Source organism: Panicum virgatum, chromosome 9K (assembly GCF_016808335.1).
Source record: "Panicum virgatum strain AP13 chromosome 9K, P.virgatum_v5, whole genome shotgun sequence".
Taxonomy (NCBI): domain Eukaryota; kingdom Viridiplantae; phylum Streptophyta; class Magnoliopsida; order Poales; family Poaceae; genus Panicum; species Panicum virgatum.
In genome coordinates this window covers 60,463,461-60,485,980 of record NC_053144.1, presented here as the reverse complement: position 1 = coordinate 60,485,980, position 22,520 = coordinate 60,463,461, and the positions used below count along the sequence as shown (strand labels likewise).

Below are 22,520 nucleotides of genomic sequence, written 5' to 3'. Positions count from 1 at the left end.
GCCCAGCGGGCCTAGTAGGCCGGTAGGCCACTTTTAAATAAATAGAATCTGGGCCTCAATTGCCACAAGTCGTTTTTTGCGGTTTTTTCTTTTTTATATTTAAAAAAATTAAAATTTCAAAAATATATGTCCGTTTTGGAAAATTTCAAAAATATACCCTGGTCGCCCTCCCATAGGGCGACAGGCCCAAAGTGTAATTTTTTTTCTCCAAATTTACAACGAAGTCCCTGGAGAAAAAAAAGGGGGCCTGTCGCCCCCCTCGGGCGACCAATGGGCCCGGCCCACGAGCGCGGCAGGGGGGCTTGTCGCCCCCCCCCCCGCGGGCGACAGGGGGGCCTGTCGCCCCCCCCTCGGGCGACCGGGGTATTCCCCCCTATATAACCTCCAACCCTCCCCTTCCCTCCTCATTTGAGTCCGAAAATTCCACCAAAAATCCAGAAAAAAAGAGAGGAGTGAGGAGAAGGAAAGCGGCGACCGTGTCCGTCGACCGTGCGCGGGCCGACGTCGCAGTTCTTCCCAAGTGCAGGTAACGTACATATCTCTTTATAATTAGATCAAGTGTTCCTACATATTTACTAATATCACATACAGGATACGATCTAGCTACTGCGTTCGGCCATACATGTTTAGAGGGACAGCACCAGTTGGCGGACCGTATCTAGGGATGGTACCGGGGCCACAGATACCGGTCTACACAGGTTAGTTTATGTTTCGTATTTCGGTTTCTACATGTCATTACGAAATATACGAGCGTACGCTAACATCCACATTTTTTGCGTAGGATTCCACCCCGATGCGGGCACCGGACCTTCTTCTTCCTCCTTTCGACCAGATAACGAGACCTTCACCTTAGACGACTTCGACAGCTTGTCTACAGAAGAGCCTGCCGCGCAAGGTGACCCCGATGTTATGGGGTATTCACAGCTAGGAGGAGCACCATTTGGGATCTCTTAGCAGCAGACACCGCAGCCCCTTGCGCGTCCTGAGCGACAAGTGAGGTCTCCGGATGTTCTCACCTACTCCGAGGGCCATGTCCGTGCCCAACAGAGGGCTCAGAGGGCCCGACGCCCTATGGGTGGTTAGATATATCTGATGTTTATTTGTAATGAGATAGCTGTGGACCGCTTATTTGTATCCGATGTTTATGATTGTGCTAGTTTACTTGTCATTTGTTTCTTTAGATACTATTGATGTGAACTTGTTATGTTTGGGGGTTCCATAATGCTCGTGAAATAAGAGAAGTTATTGCGATTTTTTCCGTGATTTAATGAAGGAAAAGTTAGGTGCTGTAGGAGTTAGCGGCCGAGATCCTGCCGACAATGAGGACGACTACACGCTCGAATATCGCATTCTATAGATACTATTGATGTGAACTTGTTATGTTCCGGCGATCACGGGTTTCCCAAATATCGTATTCTTTGCCCAGACATATGTGACCAAATAGCAGTGCCCTTCCACCATTTCAAAAAAGATGTGACAACACGGCAACCACTCCAGTTTTTTTCATAAATTTTAAGGCTCAAATGACAAAGAGAATGACGGCTAGGGCTGGTTTTTTTTCTGAATTTTTAGGCTCGAATCACAAAGGGAATGGCGGCATACGGCGGCGGAGGGGGCCCTGTCGCCCCCTCAACGGGCGACAGGCCCCTGTCGCCCCAGGGGGGGCGACAGGCCCCCCCTTTTTTTTCTCCAGGGACTTCGTTGCAAATTTGGAGAAAAAAAATTACACTTTGGGCCTGTCGCCCTATGGGAGGGCGACCGGGATATATTTTTGAAATTTTCCAAAACGGACATATATTTTTAAAATTTTATTTTTTTTTAAATATAAAAAAGAAAAAACCGCGCGTTTTTTGATGGGCCGATCCGAGCGTGTGGTGTGCTCGTGGACAGGCCCGCCCGGTCTACTCTTTTTGGAACTGGAACTAGACACATGCTATCTAGGAGTATATTCTTACAACCCCTCAAAAAAAAATCTATATTCTTACAAAGCTTGATCATAAGTAACTGAGGTGAATAATAGATACCACTCCGAGTACCTCAAGCTAATCGAACTGGCCTACAGCCCGGCAACTGTACTTGGGATGTGGCCCAGAGTATTTGAAGAGAATAGTACATACCAGGTTGACCGTCAGTTACGTTGCTACAGAACTGGTATATATACCAATAACATTATGGTGAAGACACGATTAACCAGCATGATGTCCAGAATATGTTAATCTATAACTAGGTTGTTTGTCCAATCAAAGTTTCTGAAAACATTGCCAGCAATCCTCTTCCGGGAATATATGCAGTAACACAATTTTACTTCTCAGCTGGAATCTCTTTTCGGAGGAGCTGTAGCTGTAGGCCCCTGGGCCTGGGGGCGACCCAGATCTAAGTTTTGCATCTCACTAGCAAGCTGCGCCCTTCTCTCTTTCAAAAAATTGAGTCGGTTAGTCAGCTTGGCTAATGCCGAGGATGCTGCGACCCCAGATTCCTGACAATACAGTGGCAGCATTAAAACTTCAGCTTAATAAATCGTTAATGTAAGCTCACCAAAACACAGAAAGAGGGGGGGTGCTGAATCACCTCTGTTTTATTACTTGAATGCGTATTTGAACCTGGAACCCTGTTCTGCGCAAAGTTCCACCTTGTGGCAAGTGACCCGTCTTGGCCATCCTTGGAAGTCAACATCTTTTGAACCATTTGGTTTGTAGCCCAGAACATGTCAGGTACAGAATTAGACATTAAAGTTGATGGTGCTTTGACTGAGGAGCTAATCTCTGGAGAAAGGGCAGCATTTTGTTCCCCTCTGGAGAAAAGGAGGCCAATTTAGCTGAACATTATATTATGTATGCCTCAACCAAGGATTCTAAAGAGAGGCAAAATATTACAGACAATGCAAAAGTACTATCCTTGGCAATGAAACCTTACTCGACAAGCTTGTCTGCATTTAGGAGTTGCTTGTTGTTGCATGATTCACATAATGAAGTGGAACTCAGTTGGGCCTGGTTGTTCAATTGTCCACGAAGATCGGAAACCTTTTGCTTCAAGTTCATGATGTCAGCTTCAGCGGCGGCAACTTCCTCAAGATCAGCCTTAGTCTTTAATCAATATAGTAAAAAAAAAACTGCTTCAAATGGTGAAAAAGTTATCTACTGCAATAGTCAGATTCAGGAAGGGTACCTTGCCGTCTATCGTTGACGGGAAGGACACATGTCCTCTTCGCATATTCATTAACCCGGACTCCAATGAAGCCCTTAAATTTCTCTCCTTCTGCAGCTGGTCTCGTAAGTTTTCCACCTGTTGAATGTGCAAATTATTCATGTTGAACTGAGAAAAATGCAGAACGCTGCGAGCAAAACAAAACAATTCCAGAAGCACATAAGTACAGCATGGTTTTGAGTTCTGAGACATAACTCAGGGATAGGGAACAGATATGAAACAGGAGAGGCTGGGAAATCAAAAGCAGCTGAAATACTGGAAAAGGAATGGAAGTATCTACACGTTTAAGTTCTTGCTCTTTTCTTTTTCTCGAACACACGGGAGAGCTGCGCATCATTTTTTTTGAAAAGATGCACATCATTTCATTAAGAAGGAACAAAAAGATACAAGGGAGAGGCATAAATACCATCTTCATTACATATAGTTGATGGTGCTTTCAATGGACCATATAGTCTATTTGAAGAAAGGAAGAAGTGGAAATTACATGCAGTGTGCCAGTGTTACTTTAAAAGATGCTTCACTGGGTCTTGCCAAGAACGAACTTTTTTTTATAAAATGTGAGGTAAAAGCAATTGTCTGCATAATTAGTACATCAAATAGAATCAGGACTTGATTCAGTTTGTTGTTATCAGGAAGATGTTCCTACTACATAAAACATAATTCATTAGTATTGGCAGCAAGAAATTGTTTGTTTCAATAAGGTATTCATGCTTTAAAAAGGGAAAAATAATCAGTTTAAGTATTTTTTTACGATAATGTGTATCAGTTGTCTTGGTCATTCAAATAGACAAGACCAAACAGCTCATCTGACTGAGCACCACGATCAAACCTTGAGCAAAGTTGCAGGCATCTGTTGACATTTAAAATGCAAGAAGTAGGGAGCAATTTCTCAGACTTCTTTGGTTCAGATGTTTGGATAGTACTTGAGGCATAATTGCTAGTAGAACAATCTTCACATTCATGCACGGTATCTTATGTTTATCGATAGTTATTCAAGTTTAAACCCTTCCTCGTATAATCTCTTAGGGAAACAAAGCCATTTAACAGTATAAACAAAGGTACCTGGATTATATTCTCTTTCCAGAACAGGAAAACAAAATCAGACCTTAAGTTTGAGCTCTTACTTCTTTTTCAAGTGCTACACGGCGCTCATGTAGTGCTCCTTTTCGCCTTTCTAGACTTGCCTGGAGGACTGTATTTTCTCTTACCTAAAAAAGACATAGCATTATCTCACATAGAAGAATCTTGTGTTACATGATTTTTGTTCGATCCTTGTACCTCCTCTGTAATTTTAGATTGGAGATGACTCTTGTTGTTTTCAAGCTTCACAATATGAGCCCTAGTTCAGAAGCTGAATTAGATAAGAAAAGGCAACTCAAAATATAAATAAATGTAAATTCTAAACATCTGACTTGTATTTTTTATCTTTATAAGTTTCCGGCTGTCCTCTTTTTACGTATATTCTAAATAAGTAACAGGAAACCCTAAATTGTATGCCAAGTTCATAGAACGTGCAAGTTTTAGGGAAGAAAAGGGAAGGTGAACCTATAATGTAGAGAAAGAAAGAAATTTTCTATGTATGAAATATGAATTGAAAAAAAAACATGTTTGTATTTTATGCACTACTCATAAGTGGGAGTGGAGAGAAGTAGGACAAAATTATATGGGAAAGGAATGTAGAAACCTTTTTGTAGCTAAAAAAGTAGCTTGGTCCATAGTAGCCAACCATCACATTCTTTTAACTACGACAACTAAGAGAACTGGGCCACCAAGTAAGAAACGAAAGAGTATCTTCCTATTACTAAACCATAACTACATTGAGCTACCCTTGTTATTCTTTTTGGGTCATCAATGAGTTCTTGATTGTTGAGAAGTAGCAAAACAATTTGCAAAATGGAATTTGCTGCTTTTAAGAGATATCTGTAACTCTTTCAATACATAGCGCATGTCCAGTTGGCACTGCATATGACAGGATACTTACTCATCATCATCATTGTAACAGTCCGCCTCCTCTGTTGAGAGGTCTTTTCTTGCCTGTAAATAAAGCGTTTCAATCAAACTATAGTATACACTAGTTCTGATACTCATAATTATGTGACTAACAATTTAAACTTACTGAAGTACGCCCCCATGAGTTCCGTTTGCTTTCATTAGTTGAGCTGCTTGTTTTCTCCATAAGCTCTGCTCTCGAAGATGATGAATGGGCATTTGGTTTTTGTATAGGATCTGTGGATCTCTTTGATTCACACAATTCTTGTTTTGATTGGGATGGAAGGTTGTTCTCCAGTTGAGAGGCATCATCCCCTTTTGGAAGAGAGGAAGTTTGATTACTATCTTCTGATGGCACACCATGCTCTATTCTCAAGGTCTTCGCAGGAGGTTGAACAACTTTATCGTTGTCATCACACGCAGGGCCAGGGATATTGTTATTAACCTATGGGTGGTGAGAAATTGTAAGGGTAACAAACAAGTTACAAGAACATTTAGTCGGAAAGGAAAATTTATGTGTTCAATGCCTGACATAGTTATTTCAGAGACCATGAATTGTTACACATTAGAATTGTAGACTTATCGATATAATTCCCAAGAGCATCGAGTTACTGCGACCAAGGTTTTTCTCATCTAAGGATGAAATTTGAAGTTTACCTGACATAGTTATTTTGGACTCCATGAATTGTTAACACTAGAATCTTAGTCTTACCAATGTAACTCCAAAGAACACTGAGTTATTGTGACCAAGGTTTTTCCCATCTAAAGATGAAATTAGAAGTTTTAAGAAGATGCCTCGATTAATCCCTTCAGTCAAGAAAAAAGAACACCTTTTTTACTTTTAAGAGTAAAAAGAAAGCTACTTTAACCACTAATTTTTGAAGAGCGTGATTTAGCGAATTGTGTCAAGAACATCGACTGGATGAAGTACCTGGTCATCTGTATTTCGAATTCTACTGCCAGAAGAGGGCCCAGTATTATCATTCAAACCTTCTTCAACATCATCTTCACCAGAACCATAGGAACCATCATCCTCAGGGATGTCATTTTCTGTCGAATATTCCTTGTCAATGTCAGACTCAGTATAAGCATCTGAAGAGTATGAACCGTCTTCGATATCCTAAAAACATAACCATTGGGTTAAAATTGATGACAATCAAATGGAACTTGCTTGTAGAGAAAACATGTCCAGGGTAAAGAAGATACATCAAATATCTGATCATATTCCTCGAGCATAATAATAACAATAGCTTGAGCATGGTTGGCAGCTGCAGCGGCTTGAAGCAGCTGAAATGAACCATCCCCAGCCATACTGAAGTCACTATCAATTTCACATTCACCAAGAAGAAGAGGCCGAAGAAGAAGCGGTGCCATGCAAGCTGCCAAAGCGGATGCAGACATCCTATTCACAGCTTTGTGTGATCCAACAATCTGCATCATTTTGAGAATCCTAAAAGAAAAGCGATGAGTTTCATGGACATTGATCTTGCTATTGTCAATTTGTAGTACATGGTAAAGTTACCTGATAATCAAATTAAATATGAAAAAACCATGTACATATTTTTCATGAATCAAAAAAATCAAGCATTAGGACCATGGCACCATGAACATTATTTTTTTCAGTGTAGAGTTTGGTTGATAAGAAATTTCAAACAAACTATCGGGGGTGAAACAAACCTCTGCAACAATTGGCGATTTGGTTCTGGGAAAACTTCATATATCACTCTATTCATAGCATCAAGTCTTCTTGTCTTGTCAGTTCCTGTATAGTCGCTTGTTTCGATTAGTTTATAATTTTTAGCATAACACAAAGCTTAGTGGGGCATAGGCTGAGCTAGTTTTTTGGTATATACTCCATGAAAGGTAACTAGGCTCAGAAAATCAATACTTGATAGATTGCTGAATAAATAAAGTAAGTTTCACAATCTTACGGTAAGCTCTAACCAGGGCAGTGCAACATGGTGCCGGAACTGGAGAAGATGGCATCTCTCGAAGAATGCACTGCAAGAAATGAGAACCAACAAATGTTATTAAAAAGAATTAAATCACAGTCTATTCCTATTGTGAGATCATAGCAAATGCTTGTCAATAAATACCTTAATACAGTCACCAATAACATGTGCATCCTCTTCTGGGGAGAACTCATTCTTTCCTACAAATTCATATTACAAGATGTGGTTTTAAACCCAGCTAGGAAATAAGCCAGAGCAAATACAGCACTCTCAGGATATCCAAACCTATAGTCCTCCCAAACTTGCTTCATGAAAACATGTACTACTATGAAAACACAAATAACTTACTAGAACTACATTATAATAAGCTCTTGGCAAATTCAAAGAGGACCAAGACAGCCAAACCTAGTTGGCCTAACTTAAAAGGGAAAATGTCAGACTACAGGAAATCACCCTTTTCGTAATCCCGAACTCTGCGTTTGACTTCTTCAACATCAGCAGACTGACGGAGGATTCCTTCAACCTTCACACCTAGAAACAGGGTATATTTTTTCACTTTCATTGAACAGCAAGCTTGGTAAATATATAAACCTGTACTTGGATGCATTTGATGTTTGCCAGGATATTTATTTCACAAATTTATAACTGCACAAATTTGAGGCAAGATTGTATAATGAATAATAAAAATAAGGAAAAAATTTACCATAATCTTCGATGAATTTTAAAGCCTTCTCCAAGAATGCTGTATTGCCATCAGCATCAACAAGTGCAAATTCTGCTGGTCTGCCAATTACAGATGCACCGTCCGCTGAAATGAAAAAAAAAGCGATTTGCTTAATTGTATTTCAACTCCATGATATGATTCCGTCCCTCCTCACCAGAATAGAGTGAGAAAAGAATTTGACGGAAAAAAAAAACTGTTCCATATATTTCAAAGAATCTCAACCTCAGTGATGACTGATGAGAGATTGAGGGAGGTCTCTGGTTTCAATATGTTAGCATATTTATTACATTTTCTGACACCTGATGAAATTTTTTCATTTTTGATGTAGCTGTATTGTTTGTATAAATGGTAGCTTGGTGCTGTAGCCCATATTGGCCAATGAGCCCCAAATTATATACTCATGGAAATGAATTGTGCAATTGTATTTGTAGGTATGTTCCTTTCTCTGTTTAACTCTTGAGATGGCTGGACGCAGTTATATTTGTTGGTGTATATGTGAATGGCCCATATGGCCCAGGTGTTAAGGCCCATCTAGAGGCCCATGTACAGTTACTATATCGTGGAACCTATATATCTTCCGGAAGATTTTTTCTTCCTCATCTTCCACTGTTTGAGATTCGTGCAAATAATTATAGCCTTTAGATCCACTCCAAAGCCTTGGGACGGCGCAGGAGCAGCATGCGGGGCGGCGCGTGCGGCCGGTGACGGCGGCAGGAAGAGAAGGTGAGAGAGGGAGGATGCTAGGGTTTGGAGTGGATCTAACATCAACAAAGCCCGGCGCGTGCGGCCGGTGACGGCGGCAGGAAGAGAGAAGGTGAGAGAGGGAGGATGCTAGGGTTTGGAGTGGATCTAACATCAACATCACATGCTGCTCCTGCGCCCGCCTCGCCCGCCAGACTGCGCGCCGCTTGCTCCGCCGCCGCCTCGCTGCTCCGCGCGCTGCCGCCACCGCCTACCTGCCCCGCACGCAGCCACCTACCTGCTCCGCGCGCCGCTGCCGCCACCCGCACGCCCCGCCGCAGCGCCACCGCTGCCCGTGCTAGCCCCCGTGCCGGCGCCGGCCGCCGGCGCCGGAGAAGAAGGTGGATTCAACATTTTCAAACCATGGGTTCAACATTTCCAAACTATTGGTTCAACATTTTCAAAGTGCCCGTTCAACATTTTCGAAATGTTGTTTCAACATTATAATGGATATTAGCTGGGCCTTGACAGGCTTTATAGGTGAGTTGCTTAACCATCTTCCACAAGATATATAGGAGCCCCGTTACTATATATCCACCCTTATAGGGTTTGGAGGAATACACTAATCATTCCTTCCTACATGGTATCAATTGCCTAGGTTTCTCTCTCCTCTCACCCTCTAGCCGCTGCCGCCGCCGCCGTCGCCGACGCCATGGCCGACCAGCCGCCGACGCCCCCTCCCCTCTCCTCCTTCCCTCCTCTGCTCCCGGCGCTGCCTCCTTTGCTCCCGGCGCGGCGCGGGCGTGGCCCCAGGGCGCCACCGCCGCCTCCTCTGCTGCCGGTGCGGTGCGCGCGTGGCCCCACCCCGCGGCCGCCCTCGCAGCTGCTGCGTGGGGGCCGGGCCTGGACGCCGCCGCCACGGGCGCGCTGGCCCCGGACGCCGCCACCGCGGGCGGCCTGGGCATGCACCCTGCTCCTCCCGCTGCTCCGGGCGCCGCCGACGCCCCTGCTCCAGCCGAGGGCGCTGCCGCGGCCGCCGCCAACCGCGCCGCTGTCGCTGCGGGCAAGCAGCCCCTTCCCACCGACGCCGCCCTTCCTGAAGCCCTTCCCGCGCCGGCCGCGCCCGCGCCCGTGTGGCCTGGGCTCGGGATGCCCCCCGCGGATGCGCCGTGCGCCGCCGCCGCCCTCCGTGGGCAGCAGGCCGACGCTGCTCTCACCGCGGCCCTCCTCGCCGCCAAGTCCGAGGCTTCGGTGGCTTAGGAGCGGGTCCGTGCGGCTGCCCTCGCTTGCGAATGCGAGCGCTCCGCGGCCGATGCTCTCACTCGTCGGGTTGCCGAGGTGGAGCACTACTTCCGTGTCTCCTCCGGCCCGTCGTCCCCTTCACCGAGCACGGCGCCTCTTCTTCCCACCAGGCTCCGCCCTCTGGTTCTGAACCCCGGCTCGACCCGACCGATCCCATGGTCGCCCACTCCACCTTCAGGCCGCCGGCGTCCAGAACATCAGGGCCTTGGTCTCCATCCTCCTCGACCCCACGTCCTCCTCCTACGGGCGCTGGCGGGACCAGGTCCTTCTCGCCCTCCATCGCTATGCCCTCGACGACCACGTCCTCCTCGACACGCCAGTCAAGGCGTGGGACGTGGTGTGGCTGCGCCTCGACAGCGTCGTCATGTCCTGGATCTTTGGGACCATCTCCATAGATCTGCAGGACATCGTCAGGACTCACGGCGGCACTGCTCGATAGGCCTGGCTGGCGCTCGAGGGGCAGTTCCTCGGCAATGCCGAGTTCCGCGCTCTCCAGCTCGACGCCTGCTTCCGCACCTTCGAGCAGGGGGACCTCTCTGTTGGAGAGTTCTGCAGAAGGATGAAGGGCATGGCCGATGCTCTTCACAACCTCGGGTGCCCGGTGCCCGACCGGGTCTTGGTGCTCAATGTCCTGCGGGGTCTCAACAGCACCTACGACCACCTGTGGACATGAATCACCCGTCAGAGGCCCTTCCCCTCCTTCCTGTAGGTCCGGGACGACCTCGTCCTCGAGGAGATCACCAGGGGTCCCGCGACTGGCTCGTCCTCGTCCACCTCCACCGCGCTCGTGGCTGCTCCACCGGCTTCCTCCGTCTCGCCTGCCACCTCCCTCCTTGGTGCTCCTCCCACCGGCCAGACCGGGGGTGGAGGAGGCCGCGGGCGTCATCGGGGGGGGTGGGGGGGTGGTGGTGGTGGTGGTGGTGCTGGCGATGTTCGGGTCCTCTATGTCCCGACCACCTCCCAGTTTGCTGACATCTTCACCAAGGGTCTCCCCTCGACCTTCTCGGAGTTTCGCTCCAGCCTCAACGTAGCAGGTGGCTAGTTGTGGCTGCGGGGGGTGTTTGCCCTGTGTGTGCTTTCTTTGTTGTCCAGTTGCGTCGGTAGTTCAGACTGTGGTGGGGTGTTGGTGTATATGTGAATGGCCCATATGGACCAGGTGTTAAGGCCCATCTAGAGGCCCATGTACAGTTACTATATGCCCATCCTTCTAGGGTTTGGAGGAATACACTAATCATTCCTTCCTACAATATTAATGAAAAATGTAAGCTACATCCAGTATGTTGACCAACAAATGTTTGCCCATGTCCCTGTAGGCATGCATGTTGATTTAGTGTCCTAATAATCTCTAGTTTCTAAGTGTTAGCACAAACAAAATTGAAAATTGAACTGGAGTGTTTATCTGGCAGAAAAGTCATTTTTCAGCACAACAACAAAGTAATCGTGTCTTGCAGAATTTTTAAATCGCACATTCAAGGCGTGTAAAATAAAGCCACGAAGGTAGATGGTCACCAAACTGGAACAGTATCACCATACTTTTACAGCTATCAGAAATGGAAAATGACAGGAGCTAGGAGCTATCAATTGCAGTTAGGAGAATATGAGGAATTGATATATCCACTGAAATTTTGATTAGCCTATAGTTTTCCACAAAATCAGGATTCCTTTTGGTTTAGAAAGTATGACTTAATAGTACACACAAGCGACCCATAAATGCAACTTGGATAAGAGTAAACATAGCTTACATTGTTCAACAGCAGTTTCAGCAGGTTCTGTTATGTCATTGCTGACAATTGGATGTTGTCCAGCTGTATTCACAGCACTGGGTGCCTGAGCCAGAGCACTCTCTAATGCACTTCTCCACTCATTTAGGTCTTCTGTAGTTTCTGCCTGTTTGATGAAAAACTGTACCGTTAAATCCCTAGACAATATCATTAGCCATATTAACTATTGCAACTTCAATCCCACTATTGCACCTGTTGCCCCACCAGTCATTGCAGCAGTAACATCATTGCACACTCCCAAATACCAACCCTCCCATTTGAAGCAACATAACAATAACCAAGAAACTGAATTAAGTACACAACCAACCTTAAGGGTGAAAGTGCGTCCATCGCGACCATCAGGAAAGACCACTGTTATAGTTTTCCTTTCTTCTTTGACTATCATACTGAAACATTGCTCAAGATTATAAGATACTATTATTGAAGGCCCTCAAAAAAAAGATACTATTATTGAAGGAGCTTTAGAGTTAAAAAATTGGCTTTAAATTCACACCTTGCAGTGTTATTCAAGTCAATTCCGCCAAGAGTAACAATTGGTTCACTTCCTCTGGGAGGGGGAGCATTCTGCAAGTAAAGCAGAAAATTGGGGATAATTGCCATGACATTTAATTTTGAATAAGTTACTAAGCAAAACACATAGAAAACTTCACCAACAAGCCAAAAAGAACTATGCTTCAGCAGTTGCGGCTGCAATCATGTTTACCTCTTGAAAACAATTACACAAATAGCCATCAGTAGTGTTAAAATTTTGTTTCCTATCACAGTTTATATCAAATTATAGCCATTTAGTTTCTCTGTACACTATGTAGGTACAGTGATTAATGAATAATGATATAATAAACTAGATCAAATCAGGATGCTAGTTTATAGTTTATCCATAGCTTTACTTGATGATAGCTCAGGTACTCTGATGATAATCTTAATAGTGCTCCAACTTAATCTAGTCAAGTTGATGGGGATAATGAGCTACACAAATTCTTGTTCAAAACCTTTTGAAAAGGTTAAGGGTAGTTGCTATGAGTTGGGTTTATATGCTTACTCTTCCTCAAAACGAATTTGTGGAAATTATACCACGCTCATTAAGGCTAAAAACATCGAGAACAGAAGGGACCAAACAATATCTGATCAACATGGGAGAATCCACTGAGTATATGACAAGGGGAAGCCAGGTTTGTAGCTTCCCTAGCTGGTCCTAGCCCTCTATGATCCAATTGACGATATACTTGAACTATTGATCATGTGAAACAGATAGCAAGGAGTCTAACCTCACTGGATAAAGGTATCTCATCACCTAATATCTTCTTTGTGAATACACTTTATCTTGTAGTATGATTCATTACAACGAAATTTATTCTAGGCCAAACAACAATTTAAAACTTTTTTCATAGCATTGTAACTGAAGCAAAGAGACACAATAAAATACAATGTTCTACAGAACAGTATTAGACTATTAGTTGAAGAAAATGGAACAGTATGGAAGGAATTACAGCAATAATCTTACAGGATCACTCCTGAAGAACACTAATGATGTCCTTGTAAGTATAAACCAGCGCTTTTTCCATACTGTCCAGCCAATCCCTGTATGGTGCAACCACAAATATGTAAAATTCATGATAAAACAGACGCTGTCAAATGTAATCGTCACATAATGGAGCACTAAATGTGGTAAAAATGGAAAATTTTGTTATTTTACTGTGTTTGGATTAGTATAGGTGTAAACAATATGGGTCAATTATTCTATAGACGTTCATCTTCTTTTTGGCAGATAAGCAAGAGGGCTGTAAGTCATTTCATTAAGAAGAAGAGCATATAAAAAGTACAAAAGATCAAAGACAACATACACACAGACACACACCCCAACACCAACACTTGAAACTTGACCAAAGCTTGTTTTTGCCCCTGTACCGATATGGCGATATTCTTAAGCGTACGATTTATAGGAATTATAAATAAATATTATATGTCTATAGCCATGTCTTTAAAAGTGAGTAGATTGTACCGACTTGTACCATGGTCTGCTCTAACTTAGATTGCCACTCAAAATGATTATCTAATTTTATATACGATCCACTCTGCATGTTGATACCTATCAACTAAAAAGCATTGCAATATGACAAAACAAATTACAATGTAGTTTTCCATGGTTTCAAGTTGACGATTAATATTCTGATCCACATGACATTGTGATCATTGCTCTGACTTCACGATACATGTTTCTCTGTCTTTTGTGCTTGAAAGCTCAATCATTGATAAATTGAGAAGTGGGAATGTTATGCCGATCCAATTTAGCTCATTGTATGGATAACATTCCTATGGCATATGTTGAAATTGTGCAGCTCAACTCTATTCCATGGCCCAAAGGGGCAGATGTACATGGGTACAATATGCAAATAACCCCTCCAACTAGAGGGCAAATACAAGTGAAGAGTACACAGCTATACATATATCTAACAGCATAGAAATATTAAAATCTTATCACAAGTTAATCTAGCTATGCTAAAACAAAGTTTATGAGATAATATCATCAGGAAAAATATACCTTTAGACGAGAGCAGTAAATTCCCACTCTTAAGAACCTGCAGTAAAAGAATATGTGGATTCAATTGTGAAAAAAATCATAACACTAGTCTTTTTTCCACAACTTCATTTTGAAATGATAGTGTGACTATGCAGTTGCAGTTTTACAGGTCATATATTGATTACATGATCGCTGAAATGCAATTATGACTTAGGAACAGTTATCTGGAATAAAAGTGATGCATTGTGCTACAGTGTGACACTTGCTCTAGGAGATGCTAGAACATTGTAAAGATCATTAAAAGAATACCCTTGGTGTCTTTTCTTTATGTACTACCAAGCACAGTTTCATGGAAAAAAAAACTTTTTAAAAAAAATGCAAGAAGATACAACAAACCTGACAGTTTGGACAAGTGGTTGGTGAATTTTCACTAGCTTCAGATTTATTAGTGTTCTGAAAGTTAGAATCTCCTGCCCCACATCGGCAGGCCTTGACCTGACTGATATTCTCATTGGGCTGTGAAGATGGTACCGGTCAGAGTATGAAACAGAGTAGGGTTAATACTCAGAAAATGCAACAATCAAACGATGCAAGACCTTTTGGAACTTAATGTTGATCGAAATAAGGAAAAGTGAAAGCTTTTACATAAGTAGTTACATGTGTAAATACTGTTAACAAAAAAGTCTGGTGGGCCTTTCAGACAGAACATTAGTATCATTCCAGCACAACAAAAAAAAAAGATAACATAACAGAAATTTTACCCATTGATCAACCAAAAATTAGCTCTTCATCTTGCTTGTATCGCAAATATTACATTGATCCAGTATCTTCTAAGTGAAACACAAAATCAACTGAACTTCATTAAAGTGGCTGAATAATAGCATGTTTAAGTCCAATAAAAACTTTGCATAGATGAACTAACATGATCAGAAACACAGAGAAGATACACTAAGAATGTAAGTAAAACATATGCCCTCTTACTTGCTGATAAGAAGCTGACATTGTCTACTGTAGGTGGCTCACTTGCGAAGACTTCAGGGATTTCTGTCCCACCGATGAATTGATGTTCTTCAACAAGAAATAGATGCCGCTTACAGTGTGTTACTAGTGATGATTTCATGAGATTTGTTCTCTACAAGAATGATAGAAAATTAATAAACTGACATGGCCATATTACCAGGTTCCAATAGGAAAATTGGTTGGACTGGGGGATTTGAATCCAAATGCTTAGGAATTATTTTCAGTTAGAATTAAGTCTTGGTCTGAACCGTTTCGACTCTAACGTGCGTCTCCACAGCTCTAACTTCCTATTAACCCCTGCTCTACTCTCGTCAACTAGCACCACATCATCAGCAAAGAGCATACACCAAGGGATCTCACCTTGTATATCCCTTGTGACCTCATCCATCACTAAAGCAAATAAATAAGGGCTCAATGCTGACCCCTGGTGTAGGCCTATGTTAATAGGAAAGTCAGTGGTGTTGCCATCACATCATCCGCAGCTACAACCGCAACGTTCTGCATGCACTGCACCCGAGATCAATTAACCTTCATTGAAGCGGCGCAATGAGCTACCCTCTCTCGGACGCAGCACCGCGGAGAAAGCTCTTCCTACGCACAAACGCGTGCCCCCCAAAGACGAATGCATGCCGAACCCAGATGAAATGAATGGGCGACAGCACCATTGCCCCATTTCCTCCTCGATCCCCCAACCGAAGGATTCCGCCGCATACCGTCCCCCGGAAATGCACAGCACGCAGCGATCGAAGAGCGGCCGGGCAATGCGGCTCACCTGCGGCCTCGACGCGACCCCCGAGCTCTCTCACGTCGGCGCGCGCGCCACCTCCTTCTCTCCTGGTCTCGCGCCTCCGTGGCTCCGTCGATCCCCTCCCCCTCCTCCACCGCTGCCGCCCCCGGTCTCCCCGCTCTATTTTCTCTCGCCGCTGGGGGCTTGCTCGTCCCTCCTCGCCCGCACTTTCTCCGGGGAAATTGCTCCCGTGGCACGGGGGGCGAGCGGAAATAACATAGCCTAACGACCCGCGTCACTGCACCCTGGGCCCCGCGGCCTCCGGGCCCCGACGTGTCAGAGCAGCGGTCCGATTCGCCTCGCGCTCTCCCCGTTCGTTCCCACAGCGAGACGCGGGCGTGGGGACGGGGTCAAGCGACCGGGGCCGTTGGATCCGGGATGCGAGACACGTGGAGGAAGATCAGGGGCTAGCCCGGGTCACATTTTTGTGCGGGCGGAGTGGGAAGCACGTCCCGACGAAGGACGGAAGAGCGGAGCTGGCCTGTGGCCTGTCACCTGTGGGGGCATGGGCATGCACTCTCTTTGCGGGGCCCACATTGTTCCGGGCTGGGCGTGGGCCCCGGTCCACGGCCGCCACACTTTTCCCTCTGCTACGAGTATCTGCGTGAGGTCTCTTTGGGTAATGATCAATCTAGGATCCTCACATGATCTCATCACAGATGTGCGTGCAACCCTCCCGATGATGAGCATGATGAGTGCACGACCATACCTCGTCGGAAACGCTTTCCCTGCCTGATCTGAACCACAGGAAGTTCAATCGGACGACCCGGATCGACGCATCGCCACCGCACGCTGCACATCAGACAGAGACTGCAATGCAACGGCGAGAGGACAGTGACTGATCCTAACAGGATATGCTAGCACGGAGTACTCAGTACTAGTACCTGCTGTCCCAGAGTCCATAGAAAAGCCATGTGCGACTCGGACGAGCCCGGGGCCACTCTTCAGTGAAAATGAGAAGAGGCTTCGCGGCCCCGGTCACGGCCGCAACAGGAGTGAGGAACAATGGCACCACTCTCATAAACAGACAAGCAAATGCAGAAAAAGCTATGCATACGTACAATGCGTGACTAAGGCTGTGTTTAGATCCGTAAAATGATGGTAAAAAAAGTCGCATCGGACACTGTAGTATTTTTTGTATGTTTGTGGTAATTATTGTCCTATCATGACCTAATTAGGTTTAAAATATTCGTCTCGTCGTGTATATTAAAACTATACAATTAATTTTTTATTTACCTACATTAATGCTCCATGCATGATGCAAAAGATTTGATGTGATAGGTAAATAGTGAAGTTTGGAGAAAAAATTTTTGGAACTAAACACAGCCGAACAGTAGCGCCAGGGGCAAAAGATGCGCCCAGCTGCAGCACAAGCAACCAAACCAAAGGGTACAGTCAGTCCCCTCGGGATTTGCACACGACGCAGCAGCAGACAACGTCGCGTGACAGCTTGAACCGTCCCAGGTTCTGAATCCGATCCGCGGCCACATCATTCAAAATTCAAATTACAAGCATTGGTATTCAGACATGAACTTGGCAGATTACCAGCGTCAGTGCGGTGTGAAACGTTCGATGGGTTAACTGGTGCCTAGTAGTAGTAGTTTATCCGTGACTCTGGAAAGCACACAGGGAGGGATAACAACGAACACCGTTCGCACACAATGGCCAAGTGTCTCTGCTATCAGTTGTCTCCTTTTGGTTCGTCGTCCTCTTTGAGATTGATGCCGCTGATGCACATTTTGCCTATGTTTACTGCAGTGCAATAGTGGAATGAATGAATGATACTATACATTATGAGTCTGCCCACAATAGCAGCAAAAAATCTTGTGCTACTGGGAAGGCATGCAGAATTACTAATTAGTCATGCACACAAATGCTGCTCATCCCAACGGATTTCTCATATGCATGAGACATCTAGGCGAATTCATGTATTCATGCTCAATGTTTATAGTTATTTATGCAGAAAAATTCTAGTCTGAATGCTTACCAACTGCATCCAGTCCACGTAGGTTTGGCATATATTTGATAATATGATCTTCGGCGTCTTTATCAGCCTTCAGTGTCTCACATTCAAAAGAGAGCAAGACTTTCTGATTTCCATGTTCCTTTTCAACCAAACCAACAATGTCATCTTCCCACCTGCACAGTACATATTTGGATTATGAAAACTGAAATCACTGTAGGAAGTAGGAACTCACGCAACAGGTAGATACAGATAACTTGATAGCAGTGAGGGCTCAATCACAGCACGAGGAGCATCAGCTCTAGCAAAATGCATCTAAAAAGTTGAAGTGCCACCTACCACATTGTACAAGAGAACTGATCGTGGGATTACTAACGTAGCAGAAGCATCAGAGCTAGCACTATAATTTTATCAAGGCATCACCATGCAACCATTTAAAGTTGTAAAAAGAAAAACATTTTTATCTTGTACAAAAGGACATGTTTGAAGTGTCTTTCTACTTAAAAGATCATAAATTGCGAAGTTGGATTCTAGAAAAAAGAAAAGAGAACTCATCTTAAGCAGTTATAAAGTGTGCAAAAGTGTTATAGCAGTAGCAGCACAACTATGCACCAGATAAAACAAAACCTGATCTTTGTTTCAGTCATAGCTCTTTGACAGCTTGAATAGCACGTCAAAATGAAATAATAAAATAAAACATATTGCACCAGTAAAAACAAAACCTGAACTTTGTTTCAGTCATAGCTCTTTGGCAGCTTGAATAGCATGTCAGAATGAAATAATTAAATAAAAGATCACTAACCAGCCAGTTACATTTTACATAGCATACTTTAAGGGTATGCATTGGGGTTATCAAAGTGCATATCTTACCAGACATCTGGAGTGATATCCTGCAACCCAAATTGCATAGCAATGAACTCTATCATTGCTAGTGGTGCATCCCAATTCTGGACCATTAGCATCCAGTTGCTAGTTCATGCCTCGCTGCCATCAAGAATAAGAGATGGCAGCAACTTGGGATGTTACACACCAATGCTAACGGACTGAATGCACCACCAGCAGTGTGCAGAGTTTACTGTAAATTTATTGTGTGATTTGGATACTGGAGGTTAACTAAGAGTCTAACAAACTAACAACAATCCAACATACATTCTTTTCTAGATTAGATTGCTCTGAATGTCTGGTAAAACATGCCTTTTATAACCCCATCATGAAGACACTACAAAAGAACTTGCTGGAAACATCAATTTCTAGAAGCAAACGTTAAATGACAATGTGGCAAGAAACCATATATATTCACCTTTTGTATATATCAACAGAAATTTATGTAAATCCTCGCGTATGAGAAACAAAAACAAAATTCAACATTGTTTGACAAAAGGTGAATTTCAAGCACCGAACTATACATCAGAGCAAGATTTACCCATGCAGATGGTCGATGTTTTGTAATCGAGCAGCGTCATGGCCCCTGCACTCCACCACTAGCACCTTCTCTCTCTTGCTCTGGCATATATGATCATCACAGATTTATGACAAAAGCTAACCTCAGCCACACAAACATCATATCATTCAGGAGAAAGTTAACCTCTGTCACGAAAATGCACAGTTTCATGAGAAAAATAACCTCTATCACAAAAGCTACATAGTTTTCTTTTATGCCCAAAAGCTACATAGTTAGATGGGAAAGGTAACCTCTTTTGACTCTGTCACAGACTTACAGTTTCATGAGAGGGCACATATTTAACCTAGTGCTACTCTATGAGCACAAAATTGTAGTTGAGGTATGGGTTCAAATCCCACATTCTCCTCTTTCAGAAAAGGACAAGCCATTCCTCCTGCTTACTCTCCTTCATTTTATTTTTTAATGATAAAATATAACTAGGCCTTTGGTATGATAGACCAAATATAAAAAAGGGATAATTTTTTAAATAAAAAAAGATAGCTGAATAGTACAAGAAATGCTTGAAGGAGAAAGTACACAGGACATGTCTCACCTTAAAATCAATGATGGTGAGTTTTAAAAGGCGGTAATCCTCTCCTCGGCTGCATTCCCTCTCGCAAGATATTGCTTACATAATAGAGAAAGAAACAAAAACAACAAAATCAGCTACGGGTGTCCCCTGCTGCCGTTCCTGCCTGAAGCGATGCTCCATCCCACTCAGGCACCAACAACAGATGTAAGGGGAATGGGATAGAGGATTACGGGTGCCTTGGAGGCCGTAGCAGATTGAGTCAGGGAGGCGGATGAAATGGCCGGAGATAGCGCCGGACGGCAGCAAGGCGATGGAGGCGACGCCTTCCATCGTCTCGCCGGCATCGCCCTCCTCGACGTTTTGCTGCGCCTCTTCCGGCGCCGGCTGGTGGTTCCCATTCGCCTGCGATTCCGAGACCAAACCCATTGCTCCGCCGGCACCGAACACCGACTGCGCCACCTACAGGTAGCGGTATACCAAGCTCATCGTTAAGCCCAAGGAAACGGATACGGCAGGGGGAAGGAGAGATGATGCCCTCGCCTCGTCCGATGATTCGGAAGCCATCGTACCCTCGGTGGATGAGCCTTTTCTGGCCGCCGCCGCCGCCGCCGCCTGAAGAGAAACGCCGCTGCGCCGCCGCCGCCACCGTCGTCGGCTCCTCTTACCCCGCAGCCCAAACCGGCCCTTTCGTAACAGGGCCCAACCCCAAAACTAACCGATTCGTCACCACAGGTGGAAACGGGCCCAGCCCGTTTACCCTGAGGTCTCGCCTCTCGACAAGGGCTTCGTACTAAATAAACTTCTAGACAAGGGCGAATGCGCAAAACATACCGAGAGCAACGCGCAGTCGCAACAGGCCTCTCCGCCTCTTTGCTCTCGAGAAGCTTTCGGCACGGACGTATGGCGGCGGTGACGGCCCCGACGAGGGCAGAGGCGCTGTCCCTCTTCCGGTCCCTCCTCCGCACGGCGAAGCAGTTCTCCGACTACAACATCCGGGAGTACACGCGCCGCCGCGCCGCGGCGGCGGCGTTCGCGGAGGGGAAGAAGCAGCTCGAGGTCGCGAAGCGGCAGGCGGTGGTGTACTCGCTCTACGCCCCAAAGTCCAAGAGCGTGATGGAGTTGAAGGTGCAGTGATGGACGAGGGAGAGAGGTGTTGCGCCCTTTTCTTCTCTTCCTCGTCGTCTCCCCCCTTTGCGGATTTGTGCCTTTTTGTGTGATGATGATGCAACTGGAACTGCTCTCTTATCACGTTTGCTAGATGACTATCATGATACAGCTGCTTTCTGTGCAATAAATTACTAAATTTTACTGCCATGGTCTCTTATATATGTTTGGCATGCTATTGTCTGCAAAGCAATCTGCTTCAGGGATTGCCAATTGTGTTTGATGTACTCTTGCCCCGGCACTGGCTTTGGCTGTGATTCCTTGCTTGCACTTTGGGCGCGACTACTGTTAGCACGGTGCCAAATTGGCGAGATCGCAGTGAGGCCAATCTCAGTGCTCAGCAGCTATTTGGTGAAATTCCGAACAGACACACCGACTACATAGCTTATTTCTTTCTTCAGACTAGATTACCAATGTAGCGACTGCCTTATTTTAGAGTCCTGGGTTCCTGGCGTTAGGCAATGTGGTGATTGACTGAACAAAGCAACACCCCTGGCATACACATTACCGTGTCATATCAAGTAGAATCCTCCTGGTTGCTGGTGAATCATGGTTCCTTAGTTTCTTGAAAGAGCAATAATTTGGAGTCTTGGACAGGGGATAACCGTTGCTGTAGAGGCCCCATTTTATTCCATATTGGCATCTTGGGTTGCTTGGAGGCCACTTCAGCAAATCTGGTAACAGGCTGCTGTGCCTTATTGTGTCCTGCACAGAAGCATGCCGTGGGTGGCCTGCCCTCCCTGCTATAGCTGGTGCTACGTGTTTTTCTGGTTCTATTTTTAGTCACCGCTTCCCTTTCTTCTTGCTACCTTTGTGTACTAATCTCATCAGATTGTTTGTCTCGTGGATTCATGGTTCTTTTTGGGGAAAATTGGATCTATAGCATTGAAAGATCAAGAGTTTTGAAAAATACCATCAAAAGATCCTACTTTAGAAAAATAGCATTGAAAGGTTGCTCTGTTATAGATTTTTACCATTCTGTGAACTTAGCGTTAACGTAGTGCATCACGAGAGCAGCCTGATACCTCCCTTTCTCTATGACATATGGACCCCACTTGTCATCACTAACCTCCAGCAAGAGATGGCGCTGCTGCTCCGCCACAGCCTCTCTGAATCATGGTTCTACCCGCAGCGCAGTCGGCACCACGCCCACCTCCAGTAACGCCGCGGAACCACTCACCTGTGACGACGCTCAATTGCCCACCGTTGGCGGGGCGCACCAGAGTAGGACGCCCCTCTTTTTCTTGGGCAGGCTAGTGGAGCCCTGGAGCAGCTGTCGCCTCTGCTCATCGTGGCCTCTATCACTGGCGGCTGGCGCCTCTCTAGGAGCGGCCAGGCCATGAGGATGAGTCACTCATGTGCATAATAAGAAAAATGCTAATCTTGTCCACTCACCAAGCTAATTTTATCCATTCCCAAACAAGGACGGCAGGCAAAGCGGCATCTCCATGGGTCGAGGTTG

General features: G+C 45.0%; 3 protein-coding genes across 4 annotated transcripts; 1 reads left to right on the top strand and 2 right to left on the bottom strand.

The window, feature by feature from the left end:
• Positions 1–1,963: 1,963 nt before the first annotated feature.
• LOC120652966 (rho GTPase-activating protein REN1-like) lies at positions 1,964–16,128 on the bottom strand. Its single transcript, XM_039930937.1, has 23 exons — positions 15,944–16,128; positions 15,133–15,283; positions 14,548–14,667; positions 14,173–14,209; positions 13,135–13,211; positions 12,127–12,197; positions 11,941–12,019; positions 11,595–11,739; positions 7,849–7,953; positions 7,599–7,676; positions 7,290–7,345; positions 7,125–7,194; positions 6,871–6,955; positions 6,400–6,643; positions 6,125–6,313; positions 5,321–5,638; positions 5,186–5,238; positions 4,483–4,543; positions 4,329–4,412; positions 3,166–3,282; positions 2,914–3,083; positions 2,569–2,791; positions 1,964–2,476 (listed from the first exon to the last, which is right to left on the bottom strand). Exons 2-23 carry the CDS (start codon positions 15,151–15,153, stop codon positions 2,309–2,311), a joined length of 2,571 nt encoding a protein of 856 aa, XP_039786871.1. The 5' UTR covers positions 15,154–15,283; positions 15,944–16,128; the 3' UTR covers positions 1,964–2,308.
• Positions 16,129–17,337: 1,209 nt separating this feature from the next.
• Positions 17,338–20,650, bottom strand: LOC120652964. 2 transcript variants are annotated; one of them, XM_039930934.1, is made up of 6 exons: positions 20,464–20,650; positions 20,125–20,353; positions 19,916–19,989; positions 19,345–19,424; positions 17,946–18,097; positions 17,338–17,710 (listed from the first exon to the last, which is right to left on the bottom strand). In XM_039930934.1, exons 2-6 carry the CDS (start codon positions 20,318–20,320, stop codon positions 17,640–17,642), a joined length of 573 nt encoding a protein of 190 aa, XP_039786868.1. In that variant the 5' UTR covers positions 20,321–20,353; positions 20,464–20,650; the 3' UTR covers positions 17,338–17,639. The 2 variants fall into 2 exon arrangements, with proteins under 2 accessions (XP_039786868.1, XP_039786867.1); XM_039930933.1 differs by having other exon boundaries at positions 20,435–20,585.
• Positions 20,651–20,718: 68 nt separating this feature from the next.
• Positions 20,719–21,208, top strand: LOC120652965 (protein ISD11-like). Its single transcript, XM_039930935.1, has one exon. It carries the CDS (start codon positions 20,795–20,797, stop codon positions 21,026–21,028), a length of 234 nt encoding a protein of 77 aa, XP_039786869.1. The 5' UTR covers positions 20,719–20,794; the 3' UTR covers positions 21,029–21,208.
• Positions 21,209–22,520: the final 1,312 nt, after the last annotated feature.